Here is a 23,853-nt window from a genome sequence, read left to right as displayed (position 1 = left end):
CAGTTTAGTTGACGCCATTGATTTCAGTAATCCACTCCTTCAACATGCATACAAAGAAATCCAAAAACCTACCGGTAACCTTCGTCCAAACTAGTCAAACAATGTTTCTAATCAATCGTCAGGTACGCTAATATGTAAATAAATAATATTATTTCAGACGGAAAGAACGGTGTTCAATAGAAAAGGAAAATAACGAAAGGGCGCACCCTCATTCACGCGCGCCAAAAGCCTACCTTTCCCGATGAGAACCCCTTGGATAAACTACAACTATGTGTTTGTTTTTCAAGAAACAAGCCTGAAACCCAGTATAAAGACTGTTGACATCTAGTGAAAGCCATAGGAACTGCAATCTGGGAGCTATTTTTTTGTATATCCCATAGGCTTGCATTGAAAAGGCCTGCCTCCAAAAAAAACCCTCCTCGGGTTTTTGCCTGCCAAATCAGTTCTGTTATACTCACAGACATTATTTTAACAGATTTAGAAACTTCAGAGTTTTCTATCCAATGCTACCATATGCATATCCTAACTTCTGATTCTGAGTAATAGGCAGTTTACTTTGGGCACGTCAGTCAGACGGAAATTCAGGATACTGCCCCCTAGCCTTAAGAAGTTTTGAAGGAAAAAATAAGCAAACACCTTTGGTGTTCGCCAAAAGGAATGTGGGAGACTCCGTAAACATATGGAAGAAGATACTCTGGTCAGATAAGACTAAAATTGTGCTTTTTGGCCATCAAGGAAAACGCTATGTCTGGGCCAAACTCAACACCTCTCATCACCCTGATAACACCATCCCCGCAGTGAAGCATGGTGGTGGCAGCTTAATGCTATGGGGATGTTTTTCATCGGCAGGGACTGGGAAACTGGTCAGAATTGAAGAAAATATGGATGGCGCTAAAAACAGGTAAATTCTTGAGGGAAACCTGTTTGTCTTCCAGAGATTTGAGACTGGGACGGAGGTTCACCTTCCAGCAGGACAATGACCCTAAACATACTGCTAAAGAAACACTAAAGGGAAACATTTAAATGTCTTGGAATGGCTTAGCCAAAGCCCAGACCTCAATTCAATTGAGAATCTGTGGTATGACTTACAAAGATTACTGTACACCAGCGGAACCCATCCAACTTGACGAAGCTGGAGCAGTTTTGAATTGAAAAATGGGCAGAAAATGGGCAGCTTACAGAGACATACCCCCAGAGACTTGCAGCTGTAATTGCTGCAAAAAGTGTCTCTACAAACTATTGACTTTGTGGGGTTGAATAGTTATGCACGCTCAAGTTGTCTGTTTTTTTGTGTTGTTTCTTGTTTGTTTCACAATAAAAAAATGTTTTGCATCTTCAAAGTGGTAGGCGTGTTATGTAAATTAAATTATACAACCCCCCCCCCAAAATACATTTTAATTCCAGGTTGTAAGGCAACAAAATAGGAAAAATGCCAAGGGGGTGTCACGTTCTGACCTTAGTTCCTTTGTTTTGTCTTTGTTTTAGTATGGTCAGGGCGTGTGTTGGGGTGGGCAGTCTATGTTCTTTTTTCTAGGATTTGGGATTTCTGTGTTTGGCCTGGTATGGTTCTCAATCAGAGGCAGCTGTCAATCGTTGTCCCTGATTGAGAACCATACTTAGGTAGCTTGTTTTCACCCTTGAGTTGTGGGTGATTGTTTTCTGTTGAGTGTTTATATTCTGCACCAGACAGAACTGTTTCGGTTTCGTTCGTTCACTTTGTTGTTTTGTATTTCAGTGTTCAGTTTGATTCATTAAATATTAACATCATGAACACACCACGCTGCGCTTTGGTCCTCACCTTTTTCCCACCAACAACGGCCGTGACAGGGGGTGAATACTTTCACAAGTACATCCCTGTTGGTCAGCATTTCTCCCTTGCCAAGAAAACAGGTGTGGCATATCAAAAGGCTGATTAAACAGCATTACACATGTGCACCTTGTGTTAGGGACAATAAAAGGCCACTCTAAAATGTGCACTTGTCACACAACACAATGCCACAGATGTCTCAAGTTTTGAGGTCTTGCATACATAGCAGGGAGTAAGAATTCGAGTGGTTACATACAATACATGTTGACAGAATGGCTGAGAGACTGTAGCTGTACTCCCAGGTAAGGCCCTTGCTTCTAGAACCACTGAAAAACCCCAGTATTCAGTCAGGAAGCTTGAAGAAGATGTGTGTCACCATCCAAGCCCATGTTACAGCATGCAGTGGCCTGATAGGGAGATGACAATAAATGCATTATGTACCATCCATCGCCAAAGTCATGTTCACTGCACATGTTGATGATCAATTCAATCATTTTGTTAGTGTCATTGATATATGGAAATTCACATACAAATATTCAGTTCATAAGCATTGACGGAAATACCTCTAGGATCCTGTGGTGAAATACTGCTGTGCAAGGTATTGGGCAACAGCTTTCATCCAGGGCCTGTATTCACAAAGTGTCTTAAGAGTAGGAATCGTGATCTAGGACCAGCTCACCCTTTCATTGTTTGTGATATAAAAGGCAAAACTCATCCTAAATCAGTACTCCTACTCTGAGATGCTTTGTGAATACGGGCTCTGCATGCTGCTTTTCTAGTAATCTAACTCCCTCTTCATCTGAAATTAAACCACCAAAAATCTGAATAAGAAATAGCCTAGTCAGTCAGTAACTTAGTAGAGCTACCCCCCTACTTTGTGCAATTTCCGCCTGAAGACATACCCAAATCTAACAGCCTGTAGATCAGGCACAGAACCAAGGATATGCATATTCTTGGTACCATTTGAAAGAAAACACTCTGAAGTTTGTGTAAATGTGAATTGAATGTAGGAGAATATAACACAACAGATTTGGTTTAGATAATACAATGATTTTTTTTTGGTATCATCATCTTTAAAATGAACAAGATATAACAAACATTCAGATAGGTTGATGGGGACACTTTCAGTGAAAAATATAAGAGGGGAACAGAAAAGTTTCAGAATGATAACTTCCAAAATGAGTGTGCTTCATGACATTTATCATGAAGTCACCCAGGTGTCCCACACAAGTAGCCCAAATGTACCCAGGTGGCCAAATTGGTGAAGGTATACCTTTTGGAACAAATAACTATATACAAAATACCAAAATGGTATTCTAACACACCCCCCCCCCAAAAAAAAAAAAATGTGAAAAAAAATGGAGAAAAAAATTGATTGAAAAAAATACATGAAAAAATATATATACATTTACAAAATAACATTGGTAACTATTTACACACTTTCAATATTTGGAAGACCCTCAGTCCTCTATCAAATCAAATCTATTTATATAGCCCCAGCCTAAAACCCCAAACAGCAAGCAATGCAGGTGTAGAAGCACGGTGGCTAGGAAAAACTCCCTAGAAAGGCAAAAACCTAGGAAGAAACATAGAGGTTGCAACAGGACAGCACTTTAGGGTTCCATAGCCGCAGGCAGTACAGTTGAAACTTGAACAGCAGCAAGGCCGGATGGACTGGGGACAGCAAGGAGTCATCATGGCAGGTAGTCCTGAAGCATGGTCCAAGGGCTCAGGTCCAAGGGCTCAGAAAAAGTGAGAGCAGACTTAAATTCACACAAGACACCGGATAAGACAGGAAAAATACTCCAGATATAACATACTGACCCTAGCCCCCACCCACTTTGCCATATAACCCCACCCACTTTGCCAAAGCTCGACACAATATTCTGCTGCTGATTCCAGATGTCATAGCAATCTCTTTCTGATGTAAAGCAGAGGGTCACCGAGCATGTGGTGCATGTGATAGGGGACTTCATCTTGCAAACAACACAGCAACGCCTCCATGCTGTGCCCTTTTGGCCCTTAGGCACATCCATACCTGCACAAATATATTTGGGGAGATGAACACTTGTGGCAGGAGCAGAAGGGACAGGGTGTGGTGCAGTGGTGCTGTAGCCAGCAAGCTCCTTGATGAGCTGCTCTCTGAAGGCTTTCTGTGAGAGGAAGGGCTTTCCACAGCTCTTAGCCATTTATTTGTGTAGGTTTAATGCATTCAATGAAATGATAGAAGGTCTTGTACCATTTCATTGTCTTATGTAGAACATTGTAATAGTCTATCTGACAGGTCCACACCTCCCATGCTCTTGTTGTAGTCCTTTACTGCAGTTGGAATGGGGACATTTTTGGTGGTCCATACCCCGGCACCGTCCTTCACACGCCTGACAACATGATCCCCATTAAAGGACTTGTGGATTGTTGTGCACATCACCACCTCTCTTGTATCCATCCACTTTACAAAAAGCAGGCCATCTTCACGGATCCATCGCATGGTCCCCAGCTCAGCCCGCTTAGGCATGTCGTTCACCTTCGTCTTCGGAAAGCCCACCCTGTTGGTACGAATGGTGCCACAAGGCCACACATCCAGCTTCCTTAGGTCTGCAAACAGGGTAGGGCCTGTGTAGAAGATATCCACAAACAGTTTGTAGCCCTTCCCTAGCAGTTGAAAATCCCATAACTCCATTACAGAGTCATAGCTAAGTCCCTTACCGGTAGCAAAACTGTTCTTCCCCTCATAGACAAAGAAATTGCATGTGTAGGCACACACAGATTCAGCCAACACAAACAGCTTGTAACCCCACTTGGTTGGTTTGTTTCTCATGTATTGTTTGAGGCCAATTCTGGCCTTTGAGGCTGCCATCCTCTCATCGATTGACACGTTCTGGGCTGGCTGAAAGTACATCTTGCAGGCCTCAACAATGCTGTGGTAGAGAGGTTTGATTTTGCACAGTCTATCAAACGTTGCTGTGCCTCTCTTCTCATTCTCTTCATCAACCTTTGGGTCACTGATATGAGAGAACCAGAAACCTTTTGCAGGACATAACAGTCATGGAGAAAGACAGCTGGTAGAGAGATTACGTTTTCCAGTAGTCCTTCAGGCATTTCAGCCTCACCAGCCCCATGTAAATGACCAGTGAAAGGTAGCAGAAAAAGTCTGACATGGATATGGGCTTCCATGCTACCTTTTTGCCTGCTTGCTTCCTCTCCCCATACTTATTCGTGTTAGACACGAGCGAATCTACAACAGATTGTGTGAAAAACAGCTGAAAAAGCTAAAGGGGGGTGTAAGTTGTGGTCGGGTTCACCTGAGGTCCTAGCTTCCTTTTCGGCCTAAAAGTTGGTTGGGGTGGCTCCACATCATCTTCTAGGATGGTGTGCCAACGCCCTTCTGTCCCTCTGTTAGCGGGTGGCACACCTCCCCTCCTCTGCTTCTTTGTCAGTGCCTGTCAGTGCCTCTAGATGGCGTGGAGCCAGAGACAGCAAGGGTACAGCTGAAAGAGGGGGATGGACAAGTTGGCAATGGGGGCTCCCAGTCGGAGTCAGTGCCACTGTGAAAGAAAATGTTCAGTTAGAATAGTTTCACATATATCAACAGGTATAATAAACATACATATAGAGTACAGGGAACATAAAGTGCTGTTCCATTTCACTTTGGCCATTGTTGTGGGACTGCCTCAAATAGCAGCAGCTGGTAGACCATGCTCCCTCTAATGTAGAATGATGCATGCTGGCTGTTTTGCATGCTGGCTGTGTTGAGATGTATGGGTTTGCTTACATTCTACACCATACCATTTACAGTGCCTTGCGAAAGTGTTCGGCCCCCTTGAACTTTGCGACCTTTTGCCACATTTCAGGCTTCAAACATTAAGATATAAAACTGTATTTTTTTGTGAAGAATCAACAACAAGTGGGACACAATCATGAAGTGGAACGACATTTATTGGATATTTCAAACTTTTTTAACAAATCAAAAACTGAAAAATTGGGCGTGCAAAATTATTCAGCCCCCTTAAGTTAATACTTTGTAGCGCCACCTTTTGCTGCGATTACAGCTGTAAGTCGCTTGGGATATGTCTCTATCAGTTTTGCACATTGAGAGACTGAATTTTTTTCCCATTCCTCCTTGCAAAACAGCTCGAGCTCAGTGAGGTTGGATGGAGAGCATTTGTGAACAGCACTTTTCAGTTCTTTCCACAGATTCTCGATTGGATTCAGGTCTGGACTTTGACTTGGCCATTCTAACACCTAGATATGTTTATTTTTGAACCATTCCATTGTAGATTTTGCTTTATGTTTTGGATCATTGTCTTGTTGGAAAACAAATCTCCGTCCCAGTCTCAGGTCTTTTGCAGACTCCATCAGGTTTTCTTCCAGAATGGTCCTGTATTTGGCTCCATCCATCTTACCATCAATTTTAACCATCTTCCCTGTCCCTGCTGAAGAAAAGCAGGCCCAAACCATGATGCTGCCACCACCATGTTTGACAGTGGAGATGGTGTGTTCAGGGTGATGAGCTGTGTTGCTTTTACGCCAAACATAACATTTAGCATTGTTGCCAAAAAGTTCCATTTTGGTTTCATCTGACCAGAGCACCTTCTTCCACATGTTTGCTGTGTATCCCAGGTGGCTTGTGGCAAACTTTAAACAACACTTTTTATGGATATCTTTAAGAAATGGCTTTCTTCTTGCCACTCTTCCATAAAGGCCAGATTTGTGCAATATACGACTGATTGTTGTCCTATGGACAGAGTCTCCCACCTCAGCTGTAGATCTCTGCAGTTCATCCAGAGTGATCATGGGCCTCTTGGCTGCATCTCTGATCAGTCTTCTCCTTGTATGAGCTGAAAGTTTAGAGGGACGGCCAGGTCTTGGTAGATTTGCAGTGGTCTGATACTCCTTCCATTTCAATATTATCGCTTGCACAGTGCTCCTTGGGATGTTTAAAGCTTGGGAAATCTTTTTGTATCCAAATCCGGCTTTAAACTTCTTCACAACAGTATCTCGGACCTGCCTGGTGTGTTTCTTGTTCTTCATGATGCTCTCTGCGCTTTTAACGGACCTCTGAGACTATCACAGTGCAGGTGCATTTATACGGAGACTTGATTACACACAGGTGGATTGTATTTATCATCATTAGTAATTTAGGTCAACATTGGATCATTCAGAGATCCTCAGTGAACTTCTGGAGAGAGTTTGCTGCACTGAAAGTAAAGGGGCTGAATAATTTTGCACGCCCAATTTTTCAGTTTTTGACTTGTTAAAAAAGTTTGAAATATCTAATAAATGTCGTAAATGTGAATTTAATGTAGGAGAATATAACACAATAGATCTGGTTTAGATAATACAATGAATTTTTTTTTGGTATCATCATCTTTAAACTGAACAAGATATAACAAACATTCAGATAGGATGATGGGGACATTTTCAGTGAAAAATATAAGAGTGGAACAGAAAATGTAATATATATATATACATACACACACAAAAAAATAGGCTGTGGTTCGTTCACATGCAAACAAACATAACCTCACTTTCCATTTCATTACATCTTTATATATTGCAAATAAAATGTAAAAACAATCACAAATAATATTTTATATTAATTTCAAACAATGGCATTAGCATGAGAGCAACTTACCAGTTCAAAAGAATGTCCTCTCCATTCAAAAAATATGCCTCAGTTTCAGAATCATAGTTATGGGAGCTAATGGAGTCCTCAAAAAGCAGATCTGTCTCACTTTCATGATCAATTTCCTCTAAAATTGTTTCTACATTTGTATATCTAGTCTTAGAATTAGCTTTCCTTGACTTATTCACCATGATGTTGGATAAATAAACAGCTGAAGATGCAAGTCAACGAAATACTGCTGTGCGTAATAAGCGTCGCTCCTTCATGGTAGAATTGGCAATGGCGAAAGAAAGCTCCTTACGCTAGCGTTCAATATATAGGTTTGTCTTACAACAAAGAACCATGGGATATTGCCGTTTAACTCTGCTCATTGGCTATCTACCCAGCTAGATTTCAAGACGATCAGTGGTCATTGGGTTAAAATACAGTCAATCAACGAGACAGTGGTCATATAATTGGTGCACAGTGGGCTCGTCACACGTTTTTTTTTCCGATTCAATACGTCCCGCAAAATGACCCATCAAGTTTGGTTGTGTTACAAACAAACAGTTGATTGTAAGGAAACCAAACATGACTGGATAAAGTCAGGGTAAGTCTGTGTATTTACGTTGGATGTTAAGGAGAAAATTTAATGACACGAAATTCAACGAGATAAGCGTTCACAAAATGTTTCGAGTTAGGCTATAAAAAAGTGGATTTAACCGAACAAAAGACCATTAATTGTGTAACAATGAGCCTTGGGATTGCAACCAGAGCAAGATCTTCAAAGGTAAACAATTGCCGTGGTCTGTGCTCACATAATCGCAGCATATTCTTTCGCAATAAATCATTTAAAAAATATGACAACGCAGTTGGATTAGCAACATTCTAGGCTTGTGATGCATGTGAGACACTTGTATTTTCAGGAATGTTTAATATGACTATTTGTGGCGAACACCATATGTTGTCGAAGTCAAACCCGTATCTGGGATGGGTAGTTCAGAGAGGTTTTAACTATTGAAACACTAAAAGACTGTCCACAAGCCTATTCAGTCAAATTATACGAAAACACCACACCCTGGGCATTTTTCTTGCAAATTGTTTTGTATAATTATTTTTTTTTAATTCCACCCCCCCTGGAGCCTTCACCAGATATTGTTCCCCAGTCAGCACCAGAGTCTTCACTGAATGAACGTCACAGGCAAAATCACAGGCTGTATAATTTGCTTGAGGGGGCATTGCTTGCTAGAGCACGTGTTTCACAAAATGTTGTCTTTAGCATCTACAAGGGGTGTATATTCTATTCGTAATGTCAAATTTTACTTGCAACAAGTAAATATTAACAAAGGAAATTGAAGTACTAAGAGTACAGTTAGATAGCAATAAAACTGTGCCGTGGAGGCACAGAATAAGTTAAGAGGACAAACTAAAAGGAACTTATTCAAGAAAGATCCAGTAGTATATATGTAGTATATATATATATTTTTTAAGCGAACTGGATGGAATATGGGCAAAAATGCACCAAATTATTTTTCAATCTTCAACATAGAAATACTACCAAAAATGTTTTATTGAAACTTGTTACAAATTATGGAGTCATGCATGATTCATCAAATTATATTTTGAAAGAGTGTAGCAGTGTGATGATGTTCCCCTAGATTATGCACCAAGTTGCACACAAGGACCAATTCAAATAGGCCAGGTCAAGAGGGGATGTTAATAATTTGATAATAATAATAATAATAATTCAGTGTGTTTTTAAAAATGTAATTACAGCTGCATAGCTAATGTTATTTTTTGGTGTACAAACACTTTTTCATATCAATATTGTACATACACGTGATTGTAAAAGTTTTTAATATTTTGGTTTGGCCCATCCTGGGTTATTTGTATTTCCGTACCCCCTTATTGTTCTCTTTTGCTTGACCTTCGGCTAGCAAGGTATGTTGTCCATGGCTCCGAAATTGTTCAATATAATACCGTGGTAATGTTACACAATGTGCTGTTATGCAACCATAAGTTTGTTACAATGTGGACAATATAAAGATTTATAATATATATATATATATATATATATATATATATATATATATATATATATATCACCTTTATTTAACCAGTTAAGCCAGTTGAGTACAAGTTCTCATTTACAACTGCAACCTGGCCGAAGATAAAGCAAAGCAGTGCTGCAGAAACAACAAAGAGTTACACACGGAATAAACAAGCGTACAGTCAATAACACAATATAAAAAAAGAAAGTCTATATACAGTGCAAATGGCATGACGAGGTGAGGCAATAAATAGGCCAAAGTAGCGAAGTAATTACAATTTAGCAGATTAACCTCTCTAGGGTTCTCTAGGGTAGGGGGCAGCATTCGGAATTTTGGATGAAAAGCATGCCCATATTAAACGGCCTGCTACTCGGGCCCAGAAGATATGATATGCATATAACTGGTAGATGTGGATAGAAAACACTCTAAAGTTTCCAAAACTGTTAAAATAGTGTCTGTGAGTATAACAGAACTGATTTAGCAGGCGAAAACCTGAGAAACATCCATTCACAAAGTAGTTTTTTTTTGTCGTTTTCTATTCAATGCCATTACAGTATCCATTGACTTAGGACTCCATTTGCAGTTCATATGCCTTCCACTAGATGTCAACAGTCTTTAAAATCGTTTCAGGCTTGTATTCTTATAAATGAGGGAGTAAGACCAGTCTGAACGAGTGGACCCTAACGTGACGCAGAGTTTTTTCAGGCGCATGTGCATTTCTTGTTTACCTTTTATATTGCCAACGTTATTGTCCGGTTGAAATATTATAGATAATTTAGGCTAAAAACAACCCGAGGATTGAATATAAACATCGTTTGACATGTTTCTATGAACTTTACGGATACAATTTGGATTTGTCTGATTGTTTTGACTGAGTTTGAGCCTGTGGATTACTGAAGAAAACACGCTAACAAAACAGAGGTTTTTGGATATAAAGAGACTTCATCGAACAAAAGGAACATTTATTGAGTCTTCTGAATGCCACCATATGAAGATCATCAAAGGTAAGGGATTAATTTTATCTATATTTTTGAGTTTTGTAACGCTTCTGCTTGGCTGGTTACTGTTTGTAATCATTTGTCAACTGGGCTATGTTCTGGGCTAGGTATGTTCTGGGCTAGGTATGCTTTCGCCGAAAAGCATTTTATAAATATGACACTATAGTTGGTTTAACAAGAAGATCATCTTTAAACCTATGTAAAATATGTTTTGTTTTCTGAATTTGTATAATGAGCATTCCTGTAATTGAATTTGGCACTCTGCAACCTCACTGGATGTTGGCCAGATACTAGCGTCCCACATACCCTAGAGAGGTTAACACCGGAGTGATAGATGAGCAGATGATGGTGTGTAAGTAGTGATACTGGTGTGCAAAAGAGCAGCAAAGTAAATAAAAACAATATGGGGATGATGTTGGTAGATTGGGTGGGCTATTTAGAGATGGATTATGTACAGCTGCAGCGATTGGTTATCTGCTAAGACAGCTGATGTTTAAAGTTAGTGAGGGAAATGTAAGTCTCTAGCTTCAGGGATTTTTGCAATTCATTCCTGTCACTGGCAGCAGAGAACTGGAAGGAATGGCGGCCAAAGGAGGTGTTGGCTTTGGGGATGACCAGTGAGATATACCTGCTGGAGCGCGTGCTACGGGTGGGTGTTGTTGTCGTGACCAGTGAGCAGAGATAAGGCGGAGCTTTACCGAGCATAGACTTATAGATGACCTGGAGCCAGTGGGTCTGGCGACGAATATGTAGCGAGGGCCAGCCAAATAGAGCATACAGGTCGCAGTGGTGGGTGGTGTGAGGCACTTTGGTGACAAAACAGATGGCACTGTGATAGAATGCATCCAATTTGCTGCGTGGTGTATTGGAAGCTATTTTATAGATGACATCGCCAAAGTCAAGGATCGGTAGGATAGTCAGTTTTACTAGGGTAAGTTTGGCGGCGTGAGTGAAGGAGGCTTTGTTGTGGAATCGAAAGCCAATTCTAGATTTTATTTTGGATTTGAGATGTTTGATGTGAGTCTGGAAGGAGAGTATACAGTCTAGCCAGACACCTACAGTGGGGAGAACAAGTATTTGATACACTGCCGATTTTGCAGGTTTTCCTACTTACAAAGCATGTGTAATTTCTATCATAGGTACACTTCAACGGAATCTAAAACAAAAATCCAGAAATTACCATTGTATGATTTTTAGGTAATTCATTTGCATTTTATTGCATGACATAAGTATTTGATCACCTACCAACGAGTAAGAATTCCAGCTCTCACAGACCTGTTAGTTTTTCTTTAAGAAGCCCTCCTGTTCTCCACTCATCACCTGTATAAAAGACACCTGTCCACACACTCAATCAAACAGACTCCAACCTCTCCAGAATGGCCAAGACCAGAGAGCTGTGTAAGGACATCAGGGATAAAATTGTAGACCTGCACAAGGCTGGGATGGGCTACAGGACAAAAAACAGCAAAAACTGTTGGCGCAAGTATTAGAAAATGTAAGAAGTTCAAGATGACGGTCAATCACCCTCGGTCTGGGGCTCCATGCAAGATCTCACCTCGTGGGGCATCAATGATCATGAGGAAGGTGAGGGATCAGCCCAGAACTACACGGCAGGACCTGGTCAATGACCTGAAGAGAGATGGGACCACAGTCTCAAAGAAAACCATTAGTAACACACAACGCCGTCAAGGATTAAAATCCTGCAGCGCACGCAAGGTCTCCCTGCTCAAGCCAGCGCATGTCCAGGCCTGTCTTAAGTTTGCCAATGACCATCTGGATGATCCAGAGGAGGAATGGGAGAAGGTCATGTGGTCTGATGAGACAAAAATAGAGCTTTTTGGTCTAAACTCCACTTGCCGTGTTTGGAGGAAGAAGAAGGATGAGTACAACCCCAAGAATACCATCCCAACCGTGAAGCATGGATGTGGAAACATCATTCTTTGGGGATGCTTTTCTGCAAAGGGGACAGGACGACTGCACCGTATTGAGGGGAGGATGGATGGGGCCATGTATCGCAAGATCTTGGCCAACAACCTCCTTTCCTCAGTAAGAGCATTGAAGATGGGTCATGGCTGGGTCTTCCAGCATGACAATGACCCGAAACACACAGCCAGTCCGTATTGCCCAGCGACAGCCCCAAAACTTGAAGGATCTGGAGAAGGTCTGTATGGAGGAGTGGGCCAAAATCCCTGCTGCAGTGTGTGCAAACCTGGTCAAGAACTACACAAAACGTATGATCTCTGTAATTGCAAACAAAGGTTTCTGTACCAAATATTAAGTTCTGCTTTTCTGATGTATCAAATACCTATGTCATGCAATAAAATGCAAATGAATTACTTAAAAATCATACAGTGTGATTTTCTGGATTTTTGTTTTAGATTCCGTCTCTCACAGTTGAAGTGTACCTATCATAAAAATTACAGACCTCTACATGCTTTGTAAGTAAGAAAACCTGCGAAATCGGCAGTGTATCAAATACTTGTTCTCCCCACTGTATGCAGTATGTGTATTTAAAGGTTATGCTACTGTGTTTTTGTGTGTTCATGGACAGGTGTGGGCATGGTGTGGTTTTTGTGTGTTCATGGACAGGTGTGGGTGTTGTGTTTTTTGTTTATAAAAAATAAAATAATACCTTTTTTCACTAAATAAGAAAAATAAGCCTGTCACCAGGAAGTTGTCACCAGGAGGTCTGTCAAACTGATCTCCAGCGTTGCCAAGTTGTCACTATTTTTAGTGAGTTTTAAGACTCAATTTTAAGACTTATTTTGGTTAAATATTTTAATGAAAAATTCAGCTACTTTTCAGACTGCCTCTGTGCAGTTTTGAGACACTATGATTTTAATAGCATTTTGCGACTTTTCCTACTCAATTGTGCAGCGAACGAGAGTGGGAGAAGCTGTCTGTGAAACACGGCAATGGCGCACACACAGGCAGAGAAACACAAAGGGAGGGGCTGTGCGGCGGTAGAGGGGGCGAAAATGCTATGTCGGGTCAAGGTAAATTGGTGCCGTTACGTCACCGATGCAAATGCAAAACGACATCTATCAATTTCTAGCGACAAATCAATGAGCCAATAGCGATTCTCACTGAAAAATAGTTTAAACAGTGCTGACCTCTCACTCTCTGCAGCCAAAATGGAAGCCACAGGCTATTTCTGTCTCTTAATTGGTTCTGTTTATATAGGTTTGTAATGTGCAAAATAGTGAAATAACATTGTTAACTAAATGTTTCATAAGTTTTGTGACGATTTTGTAAAGTTTATTGACCAAGTTGGAAAATGTGCTGACATTGTGCCAGTGCTTAGCAGTGCTCAGCTCTTGCTTCATTAGTGAAAAATTGGGGAACGCTATCTAGCTAGCTTTACCACCCTGTGTTAGTACGTTTTACTAACTAATGAGTATGTTTTACTAATAGTTATTGCTTTGAGTCTGGAATGGTTTGAATATGATGCTTTGCAATATCCATTAAAAAAAGTTAACTGAAAAATGTTCTCCTGGCTCCTTTTTGCTGGCTATTTTTTGCAAAGGTTGTTAAAGGTTGTGATTGTAACTACAAAGTCATATTTTGATGTGGGACGCCGTTCTCAAACAATCGCATGGCATGCTTTCGCCGTAATAGCTAATGTAAATCGGACAGAGCAGTTAGATTAACAAGAATTTAAGCTTTCAACCGATATAAGACACTTGTATGTACCTAAGTATCCATCATTTTTATGATTATTTCTTTGAATTGTGCGCCCTCCAGTTTCTCCGGAAGTTGTCCCGCTAGCAGGAGGCTTAGCCCCAAGAAAGGTTATACCCTACTGGGTTTCACTTAACATGAAGTTGGGGCTCCTGGGTAGGTACATGACCGGTGTGCCTTGTTACAATTGTTGTTACTCAATCCTAGCCTATTTATCAACCCTGATATGTGGATTCGATGGTAGTGGCACCTTGTAACACATGTAACCACATGTAACAAGGTTTGGGTTATTTAACAGGTGACTTTCAAACGTGTAATTATAAAACATTAGTTGCATATTGGAACAAGAATGTTTAAAACATTAATTACACGTGGAATTACCTTCAGCAAGTGGTTGTGTAATTACACGCTCCTTGTTCCAATTGTGTAATAACTGATAGCACTCAATGGCATACCAGAGCCTGTGCCCATGCGGTTATTACAGTGTAGTTACATAGTAATTGGGACAACTTAAAGTGTCACTGAGTTTTGGCTAATTAATATTCAAGATAATTTATTTATTAATTACTGGAATAATTAATTGGTCTGATTTATTTGATTTAATTTGGTTATCCTATCCAAAATAATCGTATTGACTCAACTACTGATAATCATTAACTGTTATACCATTAATCCTAGATCATCAATAGTCTTAATCAACAGTCACCTTACTTTATATACTAATTCTGAACAGTCATCAAGCTCCGGAACCTCAAGAACTTAATCACTCGCAAATTAACTCAGTGCCACAAATTCATTTAAGGTTTGATTTACTATACTAAATGAGTTGGGCAGTGAGGTAGTTAACAGATTGAATTTAAAGGTATGGTATAATAGGATACAACAGTTATTGAGGTGAAAGTCTCCCCAGGTCAATATGAATGGCTCCCGTACTAATCTCAGGCAAATAAAATAATACATACACGGGGCTTTGAGAATATGATCATCATGATCATATTCATTGAAAATTTAAATGTTAGAGACTACAACAACACAGGTGTTCACAACCACAAAATTATAGCACTTCAGTTAGCATTCAAATGTAAACAATGCCGGGACAGTATTGACCAAGGGCTTGTAGATTAGACCTGCCGTCTTACAATTACTCAATGACTTCCACCACCTTAGACACACAATGCCACTTTCATAGGATATTAATATGAATGTAACAAGGCAAATTACTTGTAACTTGTTCCCTCTCAGTGAAATTCTGTTAGGATTGGATAGAGGATGGTTGTCCCAGTCTCTCTCACCAGTGGAGCTGAAGCCAGTGGTCTGGAGTAATTCACAGCCGAAGGAGTGATTCCCAGTTCCTCTCTCCCAGTCCTCAGTGAAGTCTATTAGAGCAGCTTCCATGCAATGAATCCCTCCTTCAGGTCCCAGCCCGGATGGATTGCGAACTCAGTCAGCTCGTCTCACAGGATCCCCTCAGGGATGATTTCTTCCGTCTGAGTAGGATAAGAAAAGTCAATCGGTGTTTGGTTTCCAAGGAGATTTGATCACTCAGTTCAACTTGGTGTGATCACACTATGAAGAAACTTGATCTGACATGTTTGCAAGTCCTGTAATTTATAGTGATACTCACAGTATGTTCATGAGCTAAATTTGAGATTTCCTCATAAGTGTTCCCAGAATGTTTCTACTTGTACAGAAAACAGTTTAACTGTCCGCAAGATGAAATACGTAGCCTGTAGGAACTAAACATGCTTTTGGTCAAATTCATACATTTGATAATACAGCAAATACCAATTAAACCCTTTTTAATGATATAGGAAAGGTTAGGAAAATTTTCACAGTATGCTTCAAGTATCAACATGTCATGAGTTTTTTTGGTTTGATACATTGTCCAGAAAACAAGTTTAAATGTCCTTTGTGCTATTGGCACAATTTTTTTTTACAAAGAGTGGAAAATCCTGACTTCTTCTCTCCTCTTGGGATACAAATCCCCAGTACTCAAAAGCCTGGCTGGTCATTTACCCAGTAACACATGTAGATCACAAGACGGTCTGCTGACTTGCCAAAGGCATATGTTATGTCTGCTGACCACGCCTCAGGGCCATTCAGAGTCATAAAAGGCGAAAGGAAGAGTCGTTTGTTTGTTCTCATGATTGCTTGTAAAGGAGGGTGCCGTCACAGAACTGTACATCTTGGTCTGGAATGTGGGGATATCTGTAATCCATGAACCACAACAAAGAGTGCATGGTCCCCTCGTGGGCTCTCGTTACATCACTGAATCAATAACACTCCATTATGGCAAACCTGTCAGTGATTGGCATATCATGTGGCGTTCACGTGGCTCATTTTGTTGCCTCACTACCCATACCGCTGACATTTAAGATGCACTTGTTAATAATACCAATAATAATCACTCCACCCCGCTTCATACTCTCCAGAAACTACCCAATAGCCCTTTCCCCTTGGCATTTCTTGTTGATCTGAAATAATATAGGCAGAGTAGTAGTTCCACACTGTCCCCTGGTTGGTGGAGATTTTGCCATATTGCGTCCACCTAAGCAGTAGTATCATATCTACAGAAGTGTCTAGCGGGTAGAGGCCAGGAGTTCTCTCAAGTTCAAGCTATATTGGCATGAAAGAGACATACAAAGCAAAACAATAAAAACATCAAATCAATGCTGAAGGATTGGAAGTAACAGATGACCAAATGACAAATGAAAGAGATAACGTCTCTTTCTCCTTTTCAGGTCAGTTCCTGTGGGTGAATGGCTCTGCCTTGGCAGGTCCATGGGTCCTGAGCCCCTGGCTGTGGGGAGGTTGGGACCCCTGTGGGATGGACATGGCCGTGTTCCTGCACCCCCTGCAGAGCGGACGCTACACAGTGTGGCTCATTGAGAGGGACAAAAATCCGCTAGCCCTCTTGTCCACTGACATGCTGCCGCCCATCACAGGGTAAGCAGAACTACACTTTCATTTAGTTTTCTGTATTCAAAGAGAGTTTTACTTGCATTGACAGATCAAGTATAACAATAGATGAGATGGATATTGCACAGAAAGTGAGTGTCAGAACAGGGGATAAAACTGCCTCCAGGAGCATATAGGAAGTGGTTGCACTACGCCCCAAAAAATTGTATATCATGCACTGCAGTTGAGGAACAGTGGGAGAGTAATTCTGCTTTGAAAGTTGATAACCCCACTTAAGAAAATGGCCATTGAATGTTTTGGTACACCTACTAGAGAGCTGTTCTTTGTTTACACCCATTCAGTATTGTTCACACCCTCTTAAGCCTTAGCCCAACCCATCTCTTTAAGAATTCACATGTGAGAACATGTGCTAAACAGAGTGAACAGTGTAGTAAACAACCAAAGGTGTCACACCTAAATGTTGTAAAAGTAGTAGCCTACTATAAGGAAGTACTACAGGTAAAAATACACTTTATCTAGTCCTTGGCCTATATCCTAATCTGACTTTGGTGCAGGTCATGTTATTCATATTACCGTCTCTGGTAAACACACACTACATCAAATAAAATCTAAGTTTGTGTCACATGCACAGGATACAGAAGGTGTAAACAGTATGGTGAAATGGGGTCCTAAAATTGCATATGTGCATTGTCCAGATTACCATATTGGTAACACTTGACCAGTACATTAATCAGTAACTAAATAGTATTTATTTATAACATAGTAGTTATATGTAATTACTATGTAAATAGTATGTAATTATACTCTAAGGATTTAGCGGTATAGTTTATTACACAAGTGGAACAAGGATATCTAATTACAAATCAGCTTGTCTAAGGTTATTCCACATATGTAATTAATGCTTTTGTATAGGTAATTACAAGATGTCTTGTTTCAAATGTAACTAATGTTCTGTAATAACATTTTTGCAGTCTGCAATGTAGCATAATGTTAGCAATGCATCCTATTATGTAACCTTGTTACATGTAAATACATAATTCACTACCACCTAATTATACAACAGGTGGGTATAATCCTGAATGCTGATTGGTTAAAACCGCATTCCAGCCGGTGTCTATTCCACAAGTTCCCACCGGCTAAATCTATGACATTAAAATGCCTATTTACTCTGTTCCATCTGACTGCTCAATCCACTCAGTCATCAGCCTAGCCAGGCAATTTATAAACTTGATATCCACAATAAAAAGCATCTTCTCATTTCTTTTAGACTAACATTTAATTTTCAACAGTGGAGATTTGTATAAACCTTGCTGTCGGTCTCTCCGACATTTGCAACAATATTAAAATTAGATCTACAGCTGTCTCATAGTAATAAACATGTCGGGAGACGAGAGACGGGCAGCATTTCTCAGCCAGTCAAAATCATGAATCCGCTGGCATCATTTTTATTGATATATACAAATAAATGTCAATTGAAAAAAAGTCAAATGAAATTAAGTGCAGCTAGTTTGCAGTCTTTACAGCTTCTGTTTGAAGTGATTGTGTTAGCTGTGTTGTTGGCTAGCTCCTCTGAACAACAGTGTCCTGATGAGTGAGCACATTTGTGACTGATCGTCTTAAATGGGTCTTATATGTTGAGTGTTTTACATTGGATAAAAGTAGAGACTTAGAGCTTCAAAATGGTATGTCATATACTATTGTATGTCGCTCCTTGGTGACAATACCAGGCTCCAGACCATTGAAGCTGTAAAACGGAATAACAACAACAATCAAGACACTACAACCCTGCACAACATCAATTCACCTCCCAAGTTTAGATAAGAAGAATAACCTCATACAATGCAATACATTATTTTCACCTGAAGTGCTGGTACTGCTTGATCTGTGGCAGCAGCCTGAAGTATGGAGTCAGGTGTTGCCAGCCATAGCCTTCCACCAGCACTGTACCATCCTCCAGTCAAACCAGCTGTGGGATGTTGACCCCTGTCACAGTGCTGTCCTTCACAACACCAGCAATCTCAGACAAAGTGTTGACTCTGGTCTTTCTGAAGCGCTGCTTGATGTGGCCCGAAGCATCAGCCGGGGGTAAACTTGGTGTGGCCTGTGATCAGGAAGTGAATGTCCAGACTGTGGTGAAGCTTGTGCATGGTAAAAATAAAGAAAAACCCTTGGATGAGTAGGTGTGTCCAATCTTTTGAATGGCACTGTATGTGCAATCACACACAAATAGGCCTATGTATGAGCAAATACAAGTAGAACCATAGGGTTCTTCTGTTTGTCCCCATAGTGGAACCCTTTTTTAGTGCTAGGTAAAGTAGAACCATTTGCAGAGGGTTCTTCCTAGAACCCTGTATAAATTGTTCTACCAAGAACCCTTTTATTATCTAAAGGTTCTAGCAAGAATCCTTTTATCTTTGAATGGTTCTTCCTATAACCCTTTATGAACGGTTCCACCAAGCTTATTATCCTTTAACAAACTCTTTATCAATCCAATTTATTTATAAAGCCCTTTTTACATCATGTCACAAAGTGCTATACAGAAACCTAGCCTAAAATAACAGTACATATAGTATAATATAAAGCCTTTATTTGCGGGCCTAGTTATACCCTAACACAGTGCTTTTAGGAAACTCCTCATTTACAAACCAGATTAGGCCTGTACATCACATTATGCTGGTTTGCAAAGTAATGTGTAATTCCTATTGGAATCAGGCCAGAGTGAGGATGTTCAATAATTGGAACGTTTAATGACCCGCAACCTGTATTCAGAACGACTGCCAAGGTAGGCAAGATTGATAAATGAAACTACATAAACCATCTAAACTGGAAAAACCATCTTAGCAACAGGTTCAATAAGTCCAACTACTAACAGATTTGATTCGATTAGAAACATTTGTAATTTATCTTTGTGGAGCATTAGATCAACCACCAATCAATCTACATGCAAAAACCCAGATATTGAAACAAACAATTCTAAAAATCAACTTGCTTTAGAGCATGCTGAGAAATATGATAATGATGGGTGTGGTTGAGTGTTTTACTCTACACAGAGTAAGAATTAAACAATCACAAGGGTTATTTACACCACTGAGTTAATTTAACTCCTGAATTAACTCTAGAAACATTACACTGAAAAATCTAAACTAGGTAACACTGGCCAATTTGGTGTGTACAAATATTCCCATATAATGTAGATAAAGTTTAAAACGTTCTCACACCTATCCTTTTAAACACTGAGTCAAACACCAATGCTCAGGTACTGTCAGGTATGCTTAAATGGCTGGGAGGAGTCAGGTGCAGGAGAGCAGATATTGATAAGCCAACGGAGCCTTTTATTTAGGTGAACCAAAAGCACACGGCAAAGTGAAAACGAAATAACAATACTGGTTAACATAACCCAGCGCAACAGACTAACATGTGCATAACATGAAAAAGAATAAACAATACCACACAAAGACATGAGGGAAACAGAGGGTTAAATACACAACACATAATGAGGAAAATGAGAACCAGGTGTGTGGGAAGACAAATGGAAAATGAAAAATGGATCGGCGATGGCTAGAAGACCGGTGACGTCGACCGCCGAGCGGTTTAACTCTATTCCTCTGCAAAGAACCTTTTTGGAACTCTTTTTCTAAGAGTTACAAACAAAGAATTCAACTTCAACATACAGACCTAAAAACACAGAAACTACTCAAATGGGAAACATAACCAAAATATTAAGATGGCATTGATGCCCTTTACTGTGTTTTCATCTCTCCGCCAAGGTGGAACTGTACACATAAAAAAATGGTTCTATGGAATATAATCAGAGCAGATCCCTTTTTGGAGAATGGTACTATAAATAACCATTCTCAATCTCAAAGGTCCTACAAATAACCTTTTGATGAACCATAGTTTTTTAAATCTGGTTAGCCATAGTATAAAGTTAGGGTTTGGCCTGGGTAGGCCGTCATTGTAAATAAGAATTGTTCTTAACGGACCTGCCTAGTTAAAAAGGTTAAACAAAATTGTTAAAATTCAATAGGTGTTATTATTGTTTTAATTGACATGTTGAATCAGGTGTGCAAGCTCTGGAACAGGTGGGGGTCCCTGAGGAGAGAATTGAGTACCACTCCTTTAGTCAACAGTTCTCAACTGACACAAGACCTTACTTGAGTCTTTCACAAGACACCGTAAAAGGTCATGGTCATACCATAACCAGCCACTAGAAATAGACTTTGATTTTGGATGTTTAAAAAGGTCTTAAGAATGTCGATATATGTCTTCCTCTGCACTCAACCCAAAAATTTAAAATGATTGCCTAGCGCTGGGCACAAACTCAAGATGCTTTGATCGGATGTGCGCTGCTCATACCACTGCACTACAGCAGTCAACAATGCTCTAGCAAGCCGTGGGAATACTTGATGATACTCGATGGTATGAGATCGGTTGGTTTGCAGAGTCTTCCCCAAACCATAGCCATGACCTTAACTACTCGGAATGAATGCCTAAACCGTTAACCTTTCAGTTGTTTCTGTTTAATCCCTTTGACCACACAGAATTAGTGCATTACAAATCAGAATTAACTACATCAAATTCAAAAGGGAAACAACTCAAGAGCTGTGAGCAAACCACACCCCAAGATATGCTAACGAGCCATTGCCCCTACATTTTATTTACCACTAATGATATAACCTTTTTTGTGAACTGCAAAGAACCATTGAAGGGCTCAAAGGGTTATTTAAGTAAGTATGGCTTCATATAGAACTATCACCCTTCCTAAAGAACACTTGAGGAACCCACTTTTATTAGTGTGTATGTGTGTTCAACCATGCATGCAGACAGCCAATCAGGTGCAGGTATTGCAAGGGCTGAAAGTTCAATTTCCATTCTTTGTGTTTGTGTGACCGACCAAGGCTTTTGACTCTGTTTACCTGAGATATGTTTGCCTGAAAATGTTAACTTCCTCTGCCTCCTGCATGACGGTATGAAGGCTGTCATTCTCTCCAGTAGTGAAACCAAAGAGCCAATCGAGATGAGTACCGGAGAAAAGCAAGGCTCAATGATCGCACCAACCATCTTCTCCATCTTCCTTGGAGCAATGCTCCATCTGACAGAGACCAGACTCCACAGAGGCATACGCATCACCTACAGGACAGATGGGAAGATATTCAATATCAACTGTTTCAGAGCCAAGTGAAGAACCACAACCCCTTCTGTTGTAAAATTTCAGTATGCAGATGATGCGCAAGTGAGTGCCTGCTCAGAAGCTCCAGTTCATCGTTAACATGTTCACAGAAGCATGCAGCAGGATGGGTATTACACAACACAGGCAAAACTAATATCCTCTTCCAGCAAGTTCCGGGAGTACACCTGCCACTCCCCAAGATCACTGCCAAAAATGCAATACTTGAAACCGTTCCCAGTTTTCCATACCTATGTATACACCTCTCCACCAATATCCTAATCAATGATGAAATGCGACATCAGATTGCTCGAGCTAGTGCTGCCTTTGGCACACTCATGACATTACCACCAGGACCAGAGTGGATGTGTACAGCTCAGTGATCATCCCTACCCTGTTATACAGTGCAGAAACTTGGACTGCATATCAATAAACACATCAAATCTCTTGAAAGATTCTACCAATGTTGTCTCAGGAAAATACTTAACATCAGCTAGGAAGACATCAGTGTCATGGAGTGAAGCAACTCAGGTAGGTAACCTCGTGAGAATGAGTGACTCATGGCTTCCTAAACAGATTTTCTACTCCCAGCCCAGGGATGGATCCCATGCCCCTTGAGGTTAGAAAAGTGTTTCTGTTACAACCACAAAGCACACCTGAAGAAATGCCATAAGAATCCAAACAGGGAAATCCATGCCCAAATCAAAAATGGAACCCCAGTCTATGAGGTCAAAATAAGAGAATTAACAGCCGGCAAGGTAGCACGCTGCAAAGCACAGACTCCGGTGCCAGTAACAACTAGCCCTGGCCACATGACCAACCATCCCTGCCCCCACTGAGACAAGTTCTGCAAGTCACGGATCGGCCTCTTAAGCCATCTCCAGACACATGGCCAGCCAAACCAACAACAACCCGGACCTGTGATGCCTGGAGGGAAATCATATTCGATTATGAGGGATCCCAAAGGAAAGTGTATGTGCGCGTGTGCACGGAAAAAGGTAAATACATCCATCCATTAGTAATAATAAGGTGCTGCATAAAGAAAAAAACAAATAAATGTGTGTCTCCTATGTGTACGCCGGCATGCATGTCTACGTGAGTAGTTGTGTGCCCGACTCCAAATGCACACCAGGGACACAGTTGCATGTGTTACGGATTAGGGAGTGCTATCTGCCCACACACTATCAGTCCGCTGAGCCCAGCCAACTCCTCTCTCTTTTCTAATGCTCTGCTAGGGGAATGCTCAGATCATAAAGAAACAAGTCAGGAGTACAGAGAGACGCACACACACAGACTCACACGCACAGGAACACACATGGGAGCATATAGAGAAAGAAAAACACAAACACACACAGGAGCATATAGAGAAAGACACACACGCACAGGAACACACAGGAGCATATAGAGAAAGACATACACGCACAGGAACACACACAGGAGCATATAGAGAAAGACACACACAGGAGCATATAGAGAAAGACACACACACGAGCATATAGAGAAAGAAACACACACAGGACCATATAGAGAAAGACACACACACACACACACACACACACACACACACACACACACACACACACACACACACACACACAGGAGCATATAGAGAAAGAAACACACAC

At 40.6% G+C, this 23,853-nt stretch overlaps 1 protein-coding gene and 1 long non-coding RNA gene across 2 annotated transcripts in view; one reads left to right on the top strand and one right to left on the bottom strand.

Annotated features, from left to right (window-relative positions):
• The window catches only part of alk (ALK receptor tyrosine kinase), a 698,893-nt gene that overhangs the window by 340,182 nt on the left and 334,858 nt on the right, over window positions 1-23,853 (top strand). Inside the window, exon 4 of the mRNA XM_090220448.1 lies at window positions 16,884-17,088. Within this exon, the coding sequence (XP_090076574.1) occupies window positions 16,884-17,088 (205 nt within the window). The remainder of the gene's footprint in view (window positions 1-16,883; window positions 17,089-23,853) is intronic.
• LOC149972029 (uncharacterized) lies at window positions 2,842-15,727 on the bottom strand. The gene is made up of 2 exons (XR_016491866.1): window positions 15,435-15,727; window positions 2,842-5,352 (listed from the first exon to the last, which is right to left on the bottom strand). It is a non-coding gene; the product is annotated as an uncharacterized LOC149972029 (long non-coding RNA).

The sequence above is a fragment of the Oncorhynchus mykiss genome, chromosome 25 (assembly GCF_057628025.1).
Source record: "Oncorhynchus mykiss isolate SJ-2025 chromosome 25, ASM5762802v1, whole genome shotgun sequence".
NCBI classification, from domain to species: Eukaryota; Metazoa; Chordata; class Actinopteri; order Salmoniformes; family Salmonidae; genus Oncorhynchus; species Oncorhynchus mykiss.
The sequence above is the reverse complement of the archived record's forward strand: the minus strand, read 5'-3'. Positions and strand labels throughout refer to the sequence as shown.